The sequence below is a fragment of the Phasianus colchicus genome, chromosome 8 (assembly GCF_987193195.1).
Source record: "Phasianus colchicus chromosome 8, bPhaCol1.hap1.1, whole genome shotgun sequence".
NCBI lineage: Eukaryota > Metazoa > Chordata > Aves > Galliformes > Phasianidae > Phasianus > Phasianus colchicus.
In genome coordinates, this window is record NC_143443.1 from 16,587,771 (window position 1) to 16,604,238 (window position 16,468).

General features: G+C 42.7%; 3 protein-coding genes across 9 annotated transcripts in view; 2 read left to right on the forward strand and 1 right to left on the reverse strand.

Moving 5' to 3' along the window:
• Positions 1 to 3,959, forward strand: part of PPP3CB (protein phosphatase 3 catalytic subunit beta) — a 51,730-nt gene extending 47,771 nt beyond the window's left edge. The window contains exon 15 of the transcript XR_016468780.1: positions 2,896 to 3,959. The gene's annotated coding sequence lies outside the window, so the exon portion shown is untranslated. The remainder of the gene's footprint in view (positions 1 to 2,895) is intronic.
• ANXA7 (annexin A7) lies at positions 203 to 15,284 on the reverse strand. 4 transcript variants are annotated; one of them, XM_090145075.1, is made up of 13 exons: positions 15,161 to 15,265; positions 11,572 to 11,626; positions 9,803 to 10,019; positions 9,393 to 9,491; positions 8,191 to 8,231; positions 7,171 to 7,273; positions 6,795 to 6,889; positions 5,431 to 5,544; positions 3,987 to 4,157; positions 2,350 to 2,520; positions 2,167 to 2,242; positions 888 to 1,000; positions 203 to 393 (listed from the first exon to the last, which is right to left on the reverse strand). In XM_090145075.1, exons 2-13 carry the CDS (start codon positions 11,623 to 11,625, stop codon positions 271 to 273), a joined length of 1,377 nt encoding a protein of 458 aa, XP_090001201.1. In that variant the 5' UTR covers position 11,626; positions 15,161 to 15,265; the 3' UTR covers positions 203 to 270. The 4 variants fall into 4 exon arrangements, with proteins under 4 accessions (XP_090001201.1, XP_031458907.1, XP_090001202.1 ...); XM_031603047.2 differs by having other exon boundaries at positions 8,191 to 8,234; XM_090145076.1 differs by lacking the exon at positions 9,803 to 10,019 and having other exon boundaries at positions 15,161 to 15,284.
• Positions 8,241 to 16,468, forward strand: part of LOC116235098 (uncharacterized) — a 114,871-nt gene continuing 106,643 nt past the window's right edge. For 3 of the 4 annotated variants that reach the window (XM_090145077.1, XM_090145078.1, XM_090145079.1), the window contains exon 1: positions 14,091 to 14,738. In XM_090145077.1, the coding sequence (XP_090001203.1) occupies positions 14,407 to 14,738 (332 nt within the window). In that variant the 5' untranslated portion in view covers positions 14,091 to 14,406. Of the gene's footprint in view, positions 9,287 to 13,178; positions 13,291 to 14,090; positions 14,739 to 16,468 lie in introns of those variants that run through there. The other variant, XM_090145080.1, reaches the window with a different exon arrangement.

The window sequence follows — 16,468 nt, forward strand, 5'->3', positions numbered from 1 at the left end:
TGGTTTTGTCTGGGTAAAAAACAACAACAACAACAAAAACTAAAGCTTAGGGCTAGTAGACAAGATATATCTTTTATTATACAATAAAGAGTAATATGTGCTGTAAATTAAGGCAAGTGTAAGTGCAAAAAGCTTAATGAATCACCAAGAAGGCGTATTTGATTATATATTATTCTTTTACACACAAGAGTAGTCAGTGTCTGCATAAAGCATGTTACATGTCCTTCGGTTTGTTTTAAAAAAGAAAACAAACAACCAGGTAACTGTCTTCTATTGACCAACAATTGCCAGTAGCAAACGCCTGTAATCGCCGCTTGTATCACTTGCTATCATTGTAGCCAGAGTCTTCTGATACATTTCTGTGAACTTCTGTTTAATTTGCACCAGATCAATCTGTGCAAAGAAGAAAAAAGAAAGTGTAAGACTTAAATACAAAATATGCTTTTAACTCCTAGATATAGCTGTGCATCTCTTTCCTCACACTGAAATCCAAGTCAAGGATGCAGTGTGCAACTGATCAGCTCTGCAATTCGTACAAGCCAACGGGTCCCTCTGCAGCTGCTCCCAAAGCCAGAGGCTGGCTTGTTCCTTGCTTTGGTAGCATGGTAGTATCCTAACTTCATACAGTTGAAGTTGAGATGCTTTTTTGCTACATGGGCAAGCAATCACAGTGAGGAAAGAAGACAAGCAGTATTGCTATTTAGCCAGAGAGACTTTATTCTATGAAACCTGTCTTCAAAACAAATTACTTTGTTCATCTGAAATGGATAAAAGCTTTACTGCAATGCATGATTGCTACAGCTGTGAAAGAGGGACTGCATAAAAAGGTGGTTAGAGAAGATAGACCTCACAAGTAGTGGAAGGCTAGAGAGGAGAAAGTTTCTTACCTCACTGCGAGTGACTACAATTCTGATGAGGGTAGAATCATCTGTGCCAGCTCCTTTCATAGCATGATAAAGCCTTTCTGCAAAAAAGGCTGGGCGATCAAAAGCGCATTGCACTGCAATAAGGTACATTCTTAGGATTAGATCTAGTATTGTATAGTGATACTTGCAGGATCAGTTCAGGATTAATGCTCTAGTCAGCTGCAGGTAGCTGTCAATACAGATTCTGTTATTCTGGATTACAGGAACTGTTTTGCTAAGATGGGTTTATTTTGAAGCTGAACAAATGAGTTATTACTTCACAAGAAAAGTTGTAGTTATTACCAGTTAACTTTTCTGAAAGTGCTTTTCACAGGTGGCTGAAACCTTAATTCTCAAACAGGTTTTCAGTTCTTTTCCTTACATAGCTGGTACCAGGATACGAGCACTTTTACTGCTGTTCCACTGCTAGACCCCCATTAACAAAAGTACAAAAGTAAATAGTTTTCATTCACAAGTAGCTGCAGAATCAATCAGTTAGATTTTTCACTGTTTTTTCTTTTATGTGATCCTCAGGGATCATTTTTTCCTGCAGAACTTCAGCAGAATATAATCTGGGAAGATCTTGTTTAGTATGATAGCTTTTAATCACTGTGGCTGCAGAAATGCTGACAGTTTGGTAAGCAGTGGTAGAGCTGTTGTGCAGAGTACTGGTTTCACTTTAGTCACTCATACTGATCCTATCACAAGTCATAATAAATTTGAAATGCTTTTCTATAAATTGGCAGGGATTAGTGAAATCAGAACAGGTCTTCTCTTTTGGTGATGTTTTCCTCAGAAATGCTGAGCTTTTGGGGGTTAGGTGGTGGCAGAGAAGAGAATTGTAAAGTGAACCATGCCTAAAAGTAGGTTCACGGTGGGTCTGAGATCACGTGTGGGGTGGTTCAGCTATCTCTGCCACGCTCTGTTAGTGGCACTGGCTTCATTTTGCAGGGCTCTGAGACACAGAACAACCAGTGCTAAGCAGTGTCCCTTGCTTCTGTGTAGTCACACGTCTTTCTAGACAAGTAGTTTCTATATAACCTTCTCTGGTTTCAAACTGACTTTACCAAGCTGGATGTCTGTTTCCTCCAAGTAAGTGCAAAGTGAATAATTTGAATAATTAAAGTTACTTTTGTAGTAATAGAGTCTCAGATTGTGTATTCATTTGCCACATGGCCAGTGTTGAATTGGATTCTTCCTCAATTACATCTAGAAAATTAAATTCTTAGGGGATAAGGGTAAGGAAGAAAGTATCACTTACAAATAGCCTTCAAGCCACGTTCCACGTTTCCAGAAAATTCTCGATCAATGCTGCTTGCTAAATCACGATTAGCAATCTACAAATAAATGAGATTAACTTGTGGATCACGAAATGCAGCAGCATTTGGAACCTTAATTCAAAATATGCTGACCAAACTCATTGAAATCAGTGAAGAATTCCTACCCTGGAATACGCCTCAGCTGTTGCTCTCAACTGGGGAAAACTTCTGCTTGCCAGAACCATATTAAAGCAAGATTCATCCGTCCCAAGTTTTCCTTCACCTGCTTGGTAAAGACGCTGAGCATCTTCTTGAGCTTTTTGATAATCCACGGTTTGATTCTCATCCCGGTTACCCTAAAAGCAAGGATAGCAGAAGTCAAATGAAGTTGCACAGAGAAGCTGTGCTTTCACTCTTTGGAGTACAGACCCCAAGCATATATCTCCAAAGCTTGAAGTAGGATGAGTGATACCAGTGAGAAATACATTACATTGCTTTGAAACTATTATTTGGATTAATATTTCTTAGAAAAAATACAGTTGTGGCCCAAAACTTTGTCAGTAGGGTATGGTTTAAACTGTGGATATACTGTGTGTGTATGTGTATATATATACATACACACTCACATGTTGCTTCACCTATAAATACCATCTCATCTGGTCTTTTTCAGGAACTGCGCTAAATTCTTTATTTTATTTAATAATGAAAGCTTTCTCTTGATTCGTTTCTAGGCTTCAAGTTGCAAAGAATCTTCCTAAATGAACTAATGAATTATCTTTCTGAATATGCACACCTGAAATATCTCAGGTCTTCTATTGTATTTAGAATTGCTAATTTCAATTATGAATGTATCTAGAAAACACTTACTATAGTTGTAATATGTCAAGTAGGGCTTATGTGACATTTTATGTGCTTTGGGATTTGCATTCTTGCTGCACAGTGCATGGACGGATGCTGCTAAATGTATTGGTTGAGTAGGCTAAATATACACTCTTAAATATTATTGTGTCTGTAGTGGTTAATATAATATTTAAATTATGTGGTTGTCAGTTACTGTACTGGATTTATCAAAATAAAAATTAGCATGAGCTTCAAGCTTTGCTTTCTTGTGGACTTTGATTTTGTAACCCAAATGCCTGGTGAATAGCTGAACTCTCATAAAGGTAGAAAGCAAACAGGATAGAGAAGTCGTAGAAATTCAAGGCAGATGTATCAGAAAAATGTGGGAAGTTGCATGTGCTGTGTATTTCTTTCTAAACACGGGTAACAGCAAGTTACTCTTCTTCAATGCAAAAAGAGCCCCAGTAAATAACATGAGATAAGCAGCCTTCAGTATTCACAGGAGTTTAGTGGTAGCACACGTGTAATGCTGGTTATCTGAAGGGAGGACTACAGTGTGATTTGGAAGGTAATGTTTTGTTTGTCTGGGGGGACTCTCACAGATATTTTACATGCTATAAAGGTTATCCTAACAAAATTACCCAAATAATTTTATGCAAAAAAAAGAAAAGCACCTGGCTTTAACAGCAGCGTGGAGCACTGCTTGCAGTATGTGCTATTTGACTGCATCTGCTCAAAGTATTTACACAAATCTTCTGTGGGGAATACAGAGTGCTCGATTAAGTCGCTCAATCTGTCATATAGATAAGAAGGAATTCTTCCTTGAGGAGGGGCTGAGATGTTTTATCTTGTTAGAGAGGAAATTAGTCTAGGGCTGATTTCTGTCTCTGACTAAGCAGGCACAGGCGATTCACTTATGGAGCAATTATGGATATATGCAAGGAATGCACGTGCGTGTCTTAAAAATCAAAAATTATCTCACTTGGCACATAGATACAAGTAACCGTTCAAAGTGTCCTGAAGTGTCTGCTCTGATGTCTTGTTCGATGTCCCTTCCAAATTCTGATTTATAGCAGTTCACTATTTCTCGTATTTCCTGGTTTGTCCTTGTGCAAAGGATCTCTATCAGCACTCTCTCCTGCGTGCCTGCTCCCTGTAGGCAAAGCAAAAGAAGGCATTACTACAAAGCACTGCCTACTTCATTTTGTTCAATTGTAAAAATAAGCAATCAGCTGTTATTTTAAAAGAGAATACAATTTCTATTGTAAGAACAGTATCCTAGTGGTGTGAAAGCACCCAGTTCACCACATGCTGAAAATGGAATGAAGATTTCTGAAACGCTCAGTTCTACACTGGCTTAAAATACCTTGTCTGCTATGGCAACGTCAGCCATAGGTAACAGAATGTAGGTTTAAGAAGAAAATGAAGAAATTATTTGGCAACCTTATTCTGGGAACATACTGGAGGAAGGCAGAGCCTTCTGATAGCCCTTAAAGTCAGAGATATGCAGTATCTCTGCATATGTAAGTGTTGTTTTGATCACTGTGAAAGTGTGTTTCTTATACCAAAGGTGTGGTATGGAGGACCAGCAGGAACTTTTCATAGCTGCTTCCCTCTCCTCAGGATAGAAATTAACTGGGGGTTCTGAGTACAGACACATGCGCTGGCATGACCATCACTATTTGAGCAAGGATTATGTAGGGGTAGATCTATGTGAACCTTCTAAATAGTACTGTATAACATAATTATTTTTTTTAATGGTTGTCTGGTTCTTGCCCCTGCTAAAGCTAGATCTTCATTTGTGCTCCATATTCTTTAGAGATCTGCATTCCTATCTGAGTTAAGTGACTTGTTTCCAGTAGTCAGCCACCTGCTAGCTGCTGCAACTCAAGCAAGGAATTCAGGTAAGTTGAACATAGCAGTTTACCTGAGTTAGAAGGTTAAATCAGCTAGCTCACCTAACCCCTAATGTGGACATAACACCCAAAGAGATACTTGCATCCTCTGACCTTAAGAAAATACTCTTTCATTGTTGTCCTGTTAAGAAAAAATTAGGTAATCTAAAACTATCACTTAGTAGCAATGGCTTGTTTCCAGCAGGGAGAGGTAAGCAACTTCAGTATAAACAGTGCTTATTGGTTAAAAGAACTCTGGCTCTTATTAGATTCTAGCAAAAAGAATGACCAAGATTGGAGCAGAGAATAAAAATTCAATCCTGCAGCATTCATCCCCTGCTGGACAGCTGCTGCAAACCGGCCAATCCTGCAGTACTGGCACATGCAGCAGAGAAGAATTCTAATCTCAACAGTCCCTGAATTTGCTTTCCACCACAGGATTTTTCAACAGTGCAGAGATCAGGTATTTTGTTTTCTTGAATGAGCATTTTTAGATGGTTTTAAATTATTTTGTTCACAGGAGAACCATACCTTCATTGCATGACGTAAACTCCAGGCATCGTAGTAGGTTCTAGGCATGAAGAGTGCCAGAATCAGTTCTTCCACATTTCCACTTAATTCAGACTTCAGGTCTTTAATTAAATCCTGTCCAATTAGAAACACAAAAAGGGCACTGTTACATAATATGGGGGCTAGAAATTACTTTAACACATAGTTCAAGAGGCACAAATTTTCACCCACCCCCCAAATTAGAGCAACTCATGATCTTCTCCTGCTTTTGTTTGCTACAGTACATTACATTGTTATCCATATCCTGAAAATCCCTCATATCCACCAAAAACACGGCCTTCTTGGAGAATACTGGCAAAACAGATAGCAGTACACATCCATAACTCTGTAGGGACTGGAGTGCTCATTGAGGAAGGAGTGCTGAGTTCAGTTCCTTCCTGCATCAAGTATTTCCAACAAACAACTCCAGTTGCTTGCAGAATTACTCACTGTATTTTAGATACAAACCAACAAGTTCAGCCTGGTGGGGAAAGAGCCAATTTTTTCAGGGGAGATTCAAGTTGGATAGTATAAAAAGTTTCTTCTCTGAAGGAGTGGCAGCACACTGGAATGGACTGCCCAGGGAGGTGGTGGAGTCGCTGTCCCTGCAGGTGTTCAGGAGATGTGGGGATGTGGCACTGAGGGATGTGATTAGTGGGCACAGCGGTGACGTGTTGACGGTTGGACTTGATGATTTTCAAGGTTTTTTCCAACCTTTAATGATTCTGTGATTCTTTCAGAGCTGTGCTACTAAGCAGATAAAAACGTAAGGTTTCACCACAGCAAAAAGCACAGAAAAGAAATGATTTGAAAGCAAGTGTCTGCAGGACAGACTCCTTTGGAAAAGAACCTTCCATTATGTATCATAAAGGGGGCAACAGGAGTAGACACGTGTCTGCAATTTTCAGGTGAGCACAGTTACAGCAATAATGGCATGGAGTTACTCCAGCGAGCTGTGCCTTAGCAGTGCTCACCAATTCTCAACCAATTTATCAGTTGGCTTTTTAATGGAAAAAAAAAGTTATTTCAGCACTAGTATTTGTGCACAAAACCTCAGGAACATCAGACAGTAAGACAGTTTAATCTCGATTATTTTCTGTCTTCTAAGTATTATCAACTCAGAAAAGTTTCTGCTTTGTTGAGGGACCTTGCCAGACTGCCCTATGCCCTCACTTCTACCAGGTATCAGAACACTTGAACACCAGATGTCTACACGGTATGCAATGAAAAATATAACCCAAAGAGGTGCATTTAATAAATGTTCCAAACCACTCTCCAGGACTAAAATGCAATTAGGCAGTTACACATCAGCTGAAATGGTTGTGGTTTTTGTTTACTGAACATACCTTGCCATACATTGTCTTGAAAGCTGCCTTGATTTTTTGCCTTTGGTCATTGGAGCGGTTAGATACAACATCAATGATAGCCTTCTCATCAGTCCCTTGGAAACAGAAGGGCAATGGGAGAACTCGTAATAATCCATCTAAGGCAATGCAATCTCACATTTTTGCATGGTTATATAATAAATACATTAATATCATTTAAGTCTATTTACCAATTTTTTTTTGTAACTTAGGGTCTACTAAATCTCCCAACTGTCTTTTGGTGTGACTTTTGAAAAGCTTATGGAGAAATAAATATATTTGTAACCATAAATGATACAAACTGAAGCTTCAAATGGCATTAACACATTAGAAATGTAAATGCCTGTTGCTTACTTACCAAACCCCTTCATAGCTTTGCGCAGAATTTCTGCATCCCTTCCAGCATCAAAGTTTGGAGCAGCTTGAATTGTGCCCTGAGTATACTGAACCATTGCTGCAGGCTGAAAACAAAACCATGTATAACTATCTAACCTGCACAATACAAATTCAAATTAAAATCACCACTTTAGAGTAAGTACTTCAGAGGGAGGAGTCACAGAATGGTTTGTTCCATTTGTTCCATTAGTTCACTGTTTTTCTCTGACACAAAATCAGGGTGACAGTTGTGTAGAACAGCTTTGGTCTACCACCACTGCCAAAGCAATGCCTTTATGCAGGCCTGCATGTTGAGCATACAGAGATACTGACTGATGGTTTTGTTTGGGTTGTATTCCGAGTGTAGCCAGGAACTCTGCAATGACTTCATTGCTGCTTTTACACCAAAGGAAAGTTTGTCAGTGTTAAACCAGTTGATAATATAGGACCAATTCATACCCTTTCATATCAAACTCATTGAGAAATGCTGTATTAAAATGTCTGTAGGCAAATATATGACAGCTTAAATTTCATTACTTTCAATTAATTATTCAAATTATAGAGTAAATCTGAATCCTATTGAAAGCAATGGCAACAAATCGATTACTTTTCTGCATGGCCAAGATGGATGCTCTTTTTTTCTTCTTTTTTCCCTTTAGCAGGAAGCCCCTCTGAAATACTGTGATAAACAACCTGAGTGCTGCAGTGATGCAGTGACATTCAGGATTGTATTACCTGAGTTCCCCTTTGCCCAGAACTGCCTCTAATAGCAGTTCTTCCTCACACTGGGGACAAAATGAGGGACTGTTATTAAACAACCTTTATTAATGATATCAAAATATATTTTCAGCCATCAGTGCCTGTTTGTCTATGATGTATCCCCAGTTCATATTCAGGCCTCCTCCCTAATATTTGCCATACACCCAATCTCCCACTAACAGCAAGGTGAAAAAAACAGAGAAGCAACATTAAGACTGATTATAAAAGAGCGCACAGCACATACCGGACCAGGCATTGGTGATGGTGCTTGTCCACCAGGATAGCCTACTGAAAAGGAATTAAATAACAAGATAAACAAATTAATTATGTTTCTTCTTATTATATAAATGCTACTTAACCTGAAGGTAAAACCATTTTTAGACCTGGTAAGTTACAGGTCTACCACATCAATAACCTGTGTGCTAAGTAACCATACCTATAACTGAAGCTCTTGCCATTGAGAACAATGGGAAGAAGCAATCACGGAGCATTCTGGTAGATACTTTAGTGAGGCACTAATAAAAATGCTAAATTTACTGGTGCTGTGAGAACTGGAAGAATCTCTCCTTATTAAATATGGCTGCCATTGACAAAAGCCAAGATGATCCATGCAAATGAGGAATGCGCATCCCGTGCTCTCTTTCAGAGCCATTTTATTTATGTTAAAATGTCTATAGCACATTAGCAACAAATGCTGAGAATTTCTAGGTGCAAGAACTTAAGAAATCTCATTTCATGTTCAAAATCATTGTGAATACAAAAGATGCAGCCACTTTTTAAAACTGGTATTTTATTTTTATCTATAGTGCATATAGTGCATATGCACAGTTGTTATTGTTTTAATGGCAGCTTTATTATTATTTAAAGTCAGTGAGGCAATCATTAAAAGAGAATTTGCTGCTCTGAATTTCTTGCAGACGCAACTGACATCCCAGGACAAAAATGTTTTTGATGGTAACTGACTATTCAAAGCATGAAGAACAATGCACTGGTTTTAAGCAATGGTGTGCATTCTCCTTTCCACTTCCCTCATAATTCCTGGGATCACTGTGAACACAGATCTGCTCAGGTTCCTGAAAAATATATCCATTTCTCTGAGATGAGCAGAATTGCCAGATATCTGTTGAATGTGGATTCCCAATTTAACATTTCTGGTCAGATAAGTGCAGTTTGAAGGATAAGCACCTAACTAATTACATCACAATCATTAAGCAGTGACAGCCTTCCCTTTTGAATGCAGCACACATAGAGGTGATTCTCATCTGCTCTTCACTGTTCTTGTCAAGAAAGGTGAGAGGACACACACAGCATACAGACCTCAATGGCTAACAGTAACAAAGGTAAGGGCCTATTTTTTTTTTTTTTCTTACTATCTATCTTGGGATCTCTTGGTTTAGCCTTGGATTCTTGAAATATCATACATATGACATGGAAACATCCACATACCAGGAATTTGTGCTGGTCCACCTCCACCATAGCTTTGGGCAGGAGGCTGGGGATAGCCACCAAAGCCAGGGCCAGTGGGAGGCGCTCCAAACCCAGGGCCTGTGGGAGTCAGGAGCAGATAACAGATTTTAGCACACAGCATTTCATAAGTGGTTTCTAGCACAACGTGAGCCAGTGTATTGAGCTGCACAAGAGATTGTTTCTTTTCTCTCTATCTGTGCAGTGGCTCACAACCCAAAGCCATCAAGACCGTGCTATTGGCATGCAAGTACTTATTGCTAGGTAGCAATCTGACTGTCTAGACGCTGCCTAAAAATTGATCACTGAACAATCGCTTGCTTTTCTTTACTACTTTCCCAAGCACAGAGAGTTGGTTACAACAGAAATAACTCCCAAGGGCTGGATCTTACCTCCAGGATAAGATGGCATTCCTCCAGCCTGGGGAGCTCCAGGGAAGCCCCCTGGGGCAGGGAAACCCCCTGGGGCAGGATATCCTCCTGCCTCTGGATACCCAGCACTGGGTGGTGCTGCAGGAAAGCTCCCTCCTCCTGCTGGAGGATATCCTCCAGGAGCAGCAGGATAGGTGTACTGCCCAGCGGGCGGGTAGACAGACTCCTGTCCTGTGGGCTGAAATACAAAAAACCCACAAGATGTCTGTCTGTACTCTATTACAGAGTGAAAACTCACGCTACTAAAATGTCCATATATGTATAACGACGTGATTAGGTTTAGCTCTTAGGAGCAGCAGCAGCATTCCCTAAATCTGGACACGGGCCTTCTGGCTGGGTCATCTAATGCATTTCCCTAGCAGTAAAATCTAGCTCAAAGGTGTTCCTCAGGTTTGGCTGCCCCAAGATCCCCACCAGCACACCATTGTGTCCAGGAAGATCCCCTTCCCCAGCAGTGCAGTCTAACCTTGTTCAGACAGACTCAACAAAAAGATTTTAACAGGATTTAGATTTACAAATCCAAAGTCAGGATCCCCTAGGCCCGCTAGGATGACTATCAATATTACAGAAAATAATTTTACATTGACTTTTTGCACTATTGCAGACTAGAAAACCTAGCATGGCTACTCCAGCATCTACATGGTCTTTTAAATTCCTGAACCGAAGTTGGCTAGATTTTAGATGCTAACTTAAAAAATATTCATAGTATCATTTGAGTTAGAAGGGACCTTTAGATGTCATGTAGTCCAACTCCCCTGCAATGAACAGGGACAATCGTGAGGGTTCAGCAGAACCTTGAGCAGGGAAAAGAAATCCCAAAGTTAAGAAAGTCTGGCTTCTAACATGGTTATCTCTTTAGTCTGACTGACTTTGGTGTTTCAGAGGGAGTCTGGGTAAACTGTAAAACAAAATAACTGGAGAATTTACTGAATATACTTTGAGCTTTTCACTATTTTATGGGACATAGGCTAAGCTCCATCATAAGTCTGGTCAAGTACTACATAAATAGAATTCCCACAATTACATTATGATCAGTGCCTCACTAATTAAAGCAAAGTTGTGCCAGGCTTTGAAAAAAAACACTGCAACATCAACCATACCTGATACATTCCAGCCTTCCAGTTTCACTGGAGTTTTCAGTCCATTCAGTCATGAACTGAAGGTGGAATAAAGTACTGTGGCTGAAGGACTGGGGGTCAAAGTCAAGTTAAAGTGTCCAATATCCTCAGAAAAATATTTACTCAGTGTTGTAGGAAAGCTGGGTTCTGGAGCTTGGATTGCTCAGCAGCTTTACTCCTGAATGAAACGGCCAGCATATGGGCACACAGGTGGTTTGGTAGACACTGGTTCAGACAATACCCTGTACCTAAAGACCCTCATATTTATTAACAACTACACTACTACCAACGCTTAAAAAAAATAATAATTAAAAAAAAAATTGCTGAGGTAGTTAGCTATATATAGGAGAAAATAAAACAGAATGAAATGACTAAAAAGATCAAGGTAACAAACTAAACAAGAAGCCACCCTCCCTCTGGAACAACAGGCAATATTATAAAATACATATCAGACTTCCTTCTTGGAATTTATTTGAGATAAATGTAAAATCACACTCAGAGATGGATCTATGGATAAAAACAGCTGCTGTTTACATGCACACAGAGCATAGTAAGAAGGGATGTTGACTCTAAATACACTAGGAATGCAAGACAGATAAAAGCCATACTTACAGGGTAGCCAGGGAAAGCAGGGTAGCCAGAAGGGGGATAACCTGGGTATGACATTCTGGAAAAAAAAAAAAAAAAATCCCTGTCAGGCACTGCATGAGTGTGTAGCTGCCATTTGCTGGCTTAGTAACTGTGAGGTTACTTGAGCAACTCAGTTAATTCATTCAGTGTTGCTAGAAGTACTCATCAGCTACAAAACCACAAACCTTTTTTTTTTTTTTTTTTTTTAGTTTTTTTAGTTTTTTATTTTTTTACACAAAGCAGCAAACAGAATTCAGAAGAGAAGCATCATCAACTTTGCAATTTCTTACTACCCTTAATTAGGTCAGATATATGTTGAAGCACAGTAAGAGAGCTGAATCTTCAAAAGTAATTCTGAAATATGGGTTACAAACCTTGAAGTGGCAGCAGGAAGGGGCTGACCCTTTGTCAGAACAGAGACAGAAGAGTTAGGATCAATTCCATGATTGTATCCTGTCAGCCTGCACCCCTTCACTCACAGGAATAACTCCTGAGAGGAGAACAGTACCTGATCTATCTCACAGATAGAAATGTAATAGAAATGTATCTTTTGCCTGCTTTTGGCTGTTCTTATGAAATAGATGCATGCACCAAAATGATTTCAAAGATCAAATAATGGGGTTTAAACTAAAAAGTTCTAACTTCTTGAATACCACAAGCCAGAATTGATGCTAGCTGTAATAAGTTATGACAGCAGGACAGCTCAAGTGTGGGAGGACCAGGGTGGTTCAGCAGGCACATGTTTATTACTTTGGCCTTTGAGTCCCTATTAAGATCCCACCTTTGTCTAACTCCAAAACATAAGAAATGACTCAGTCTTTTCCTGATGGTAATGACATGATGCATCCTGCAGAATTCAACTGCGCCCAGTGCTGGTCAGTGCACCATGAAAAGGATTTGCAAAGATCTGAATTTCAATCCAAAGAGCTTATTTAAGCATAAGAAGATAGCACTGTAGATGAAGGTTTACATTAGCACAGTACAAACTTACATGTGACATACAATAAATTGAAGGAAAGGTCATAGAAAAGTTTTGCAAGTGCCTGTTTTCTGAGCCTGCAGGCCTTTCAGTCTTTAAGTGATTGTTCTGCCAAAAAATGTCTCCGTGAGGCATTCCTGTCTTGCATAATTGAAGAGGAAAAGAGGTGGAGGAGCTGCTGGGTGGGGGCCCCACACAGAACCCACCTCCAGAGCAGCTCCTCTCAGCCCGGGCGTGTTGTCTCTTGTGCAAGAGCTGCTGGCTGAAAAGGGAGGGGATCTGTTTCATTTTTTAAAATCCTTTAAAAATTAGTGAAGCTGCTGTTTCAAAATCCATGAGCAGAAAGAGCAATCTTAGCCTCCCTATGAAGCGGTTCTTACTGTACTCCCCCTGCATTACTTCATTTGTGAGATTTCTGTTTCCTGCTAATGACTATTCCAATCCTTTTTTTAATAGAAGGACTGGGGAATTAGAAACAGAAGAAGACAAGGACTGGGAGTTACTCACTGCATGTTTATGAGGCAGTGTCCTAGCTGCACAGATCAAAGAAAATGGGAAATATAAAATGTAATGCAGTTACTGACTATTCATATTCCTCGGTATTCTGCAGGCAAAACAAATGGATCTGAAAACCATCTTCTTGCCATGTTGTACCACTAATTCCACAAATGCTGCCTTAAATGCCTCTGACTTACTGTGGAAAACATTAAAACTTAGAGCAGGTGAGTTCAAATGAGAGCCAAAGCAATCTTGTAGATAAGTACAGCTATGTAGCCTCACAGTGATAAAGCAGGAGCACTGCTTCAGGGGGCTTTCTTCATAACAAAGGGAGAAGAACTGTGTGAGGTGTACTTGGAAATCATAACCGTAAACACTTTAATCATAAATACTGCTAATTGCCATTTGTTTCCCTCAGAAGAAGCACACGGTCAATACGTGTGAAGTATTTACTACTGACAGCTATGTGCACTGACTTTTCATTCTGGCTTTCCACACATTTCTTCTACTTCTGTTACTTAACCATGGACTGCCGCTCCCTTCAGGAAGAAGACAACTGCCAACACTTCCTTTGGGTTTCAGCGTCACTCTTTCCACTCAATGGGAAAACAGAGTGTCAGCAAAACTGGCCATTAAAAACCTCCAAACTATTGCAGCTTTATGCTCCATGTAATTCAATCAAAGTCATGCCGTTAAGCAGGCAGTAAGGTGAAGCCTGTAAAACGGGCAGGTGTGCACAGTATCACATTCCCTGTGCTCACACTGCTTTTTGTAAAGCAGCCGGTGGCTGCAGATCAGCTGTTCCAACAGCTGTACGAAGTTTAATTAGTATACAAGTGAGACCCAACAATATTTTATCCGTACTGAAACGTACCAGTTTTTAGACTCATTGACGAGATACTTAATGTAAAATGAAGTCGTTTTTTTCAGCCATGTCCCCCATTTGCTGTCAAACAAATTCTGGCACAAAAGCTTGTCAAGATTCTGGTTTCCAAGCCTCCTCTGCAAGGAGGGCAGTATTTCTGATTAGCAGATCACCCAGCCGTGCACACCTGTGACGTACACGGGCTGTTGCAGTGCTTAACTCTTTCCTTACTGGCACCGTGTGGGTTCCGTTTCTGGGACGTGGGTAATTGCTGGTGTGTTTTGGGGCGGGCACTGGGAATGGCAGCATTTCGTGTGATCACCCGCTCTAGCAAGACCCCAATTCCTACTTCTTGTGTTTGTAACTCAGAAAAGCAGCAGCGTTTTCCTGGTCAGACGTATTGTGGTGAAGGGGTCAGGTAAGGACTTCAGCCTCGGTCCCTGCAGGCGCTCCGCGGCCGGCTGCACGGTGCCGTATGGCGATACGGGCTTCTCCGACGGCAGGACCCGGAGTCCCTTCAGAACGCACCGACCGGACAGCAGCGCGTAGTGAAGCAGCTCTCCGCGTAACCCGTCTTACAGATACGCGCATTCACAACAGCAGTACCCGATTTCGGACCGCCTGCTCCCGCACCGAGCTCAGCCCGAGGGCCGCGGAGCGGGGCGGAGGCCGCTGCCGCCCGTACAGCCGGACAGGAGGGCGGGCTCTGCCCGGTGCCGATACCGGCCCTCCCCCGGCGTCCCGCAGCGGAGGGCAGTGGGAGCCGCCATCCCGGGGCTTCGCGGGCCTTTCTCGCCGGAATCGCAGGTTCGGACGGCTTTTATTTGTTTCGGGGACTCGGGATGGGATTGACTCCGGCGATGGAACGCGGGGTTCGGCGCGGGCAGCATCCCGCCCTGCCGCAGCTGGAGGACCCCGCCCGCGGCCGGAGCCGCCGCCCGTCTCGGTGCGGTCACGCAGCACCGTGGGCTCTCGCCGCAGGGCCGCGGCTCTGTCAGCCGGCCGTCCGCGCGGAGGCGGCGCCGCTCTCGGTACTTGCCCCGAGATGGCGGGGGACCTGGCTCCCGCTGCCCAGCGGACCGCGCCCTCCTCCGGCGGGGCGCCTGCCGGCCGAGTCCCGCCGTGCCCCGTCGCAGCCCTCCGGCGGGGAGCGGCCGAACCCGGGGCGGGGGACGCGCGCACGGCGCCAGGCTGATCTCTTTCTCCCTGCCCGCCCCCGGGCGCCTCACCTGAGGGAAAAGCGCGGAGCCTCCGGCCTCTCTCCCGCAGCTGCACCGCAAAATGGAGGCTGTGTGGCCGGGAGGGACCCGCCCCGCCCCCGGGTCCGCCCCGGCCCGGCCCCGCTCCCCGCGGGCAGCACCGCAGCGCCCAAGAGTCGACCGGGCCGGCGGCGGCCCCGCTAACGCAGCGCCCCTTCTGCCGGCCGTCCGGCCCGCCCCGTCTCGCCGAGGGCCGCGGTGTGCCCGGCGCTGCCTCGGAACGGCGAGGAGGTGCGTTCAGGGACGGCAGCGCCCGGTCCCGCAGCCCCGCCGCCGGGCACCGTCCCACACGGGGGGCACCGGGCCCGTGAAGTAGAAAGTCCGCAACGCGGTTTCCCTTTGGCATCGGTGCAATTAAATTCAACCCAAACACGTGTGGATTTAGGTCAGACCTATTTTCCAGAAGCACATGAAGCTTTAGATGGAATCTGGGAGCTGGCAGGCGATGAGCCGTGTCGTCTGGACCACCAGACCAGTGCAGTGGCCAAGTGTATCAAAGGCACTGGTGGACCCGGAGCAGCTGCTCATCTCTGTGTGTGACTTGAGAACAAGATCTAGATTCCCAGAGGCCATAAGGTAGGGCTGTCCAGGCTACCAAGCTCCTCTTCCTAGAAAGAAATCTAATCTAGCTGCCATGGGAAGTGCACTTGGTGTTTTGTTTCTATTTTTACATCTATTGTTATGTTTATTCATATTCTATTTGGAACAGACACCACATACGCATATTTCTTCCTTTACCCTGTAGCTAAGTGTTTGTAAGAGGTTCTAACCAGTGTGATACACTTCCTGAGGGATCCGTCCCTGGTATTATGCGGTGGTTAATTGTGATTATTCAAAACTTCTGCATACTTTGTTATGAAATGTGTTAGCATGTGTTAGCAGTTCAGACACCACTCAAATGCAAGCAGTCTTCTGCTCTAACCTGTTGTGGCACTTGAATGCCCGTTGCCAAGTAAAACCACTGCTCTCTGTGTCTGTAAAATAGCAGTAAGTGCAGGCAGCAGAAAATAGGTCGGTAATAATTTACCATGCTAGTCCACTTCAAATGGAAAGCATCTACAATGTATAAAAATTCTAATAAATGACCCATCTTCAGCAATATTGGGCTTATATCTGCCTTGTTTGCCCAGAACTTGTCAGGAACAGCTTTAAGAATTTAATCCTCACAGCATTTTTTCAAGAGATGTTCTCAGAGTATATCTGGTATACTTCACCTCTGTTAAACTTATTTGTTTCAGGCCAGGTATATAATAAAACCCCTGCTTCCATGGGAACCAA

What these genes read in the sequence shown, in the direction of transcription:
- ANXA7 (XM_031603047.2), bottom strand. Translation starts at nt 11,625, where the DNA reads ATGTCATACCCAGGTTATCCCCCTTCTGGCTACCCTGCTTTCCCTGGC. An exon ending in TGGACCAGCACAAATTCCTG is followed by an intron (nt 8,235 to 9,392) that starts GTATGTGGATGT and finishes ATTCCTTTTCAG; the next exon opens with TAGGCTATCCTGGTGGACAA. An exon ending in GTTTACGTCATGCAATGAAG is followed by an intron (nt 4,158 to 5,430) that starts GTATGGTTCTCC and finishes CTTTGCCTACAG; the next exon opens with GGAGCAGGCACGCAGGAGAG.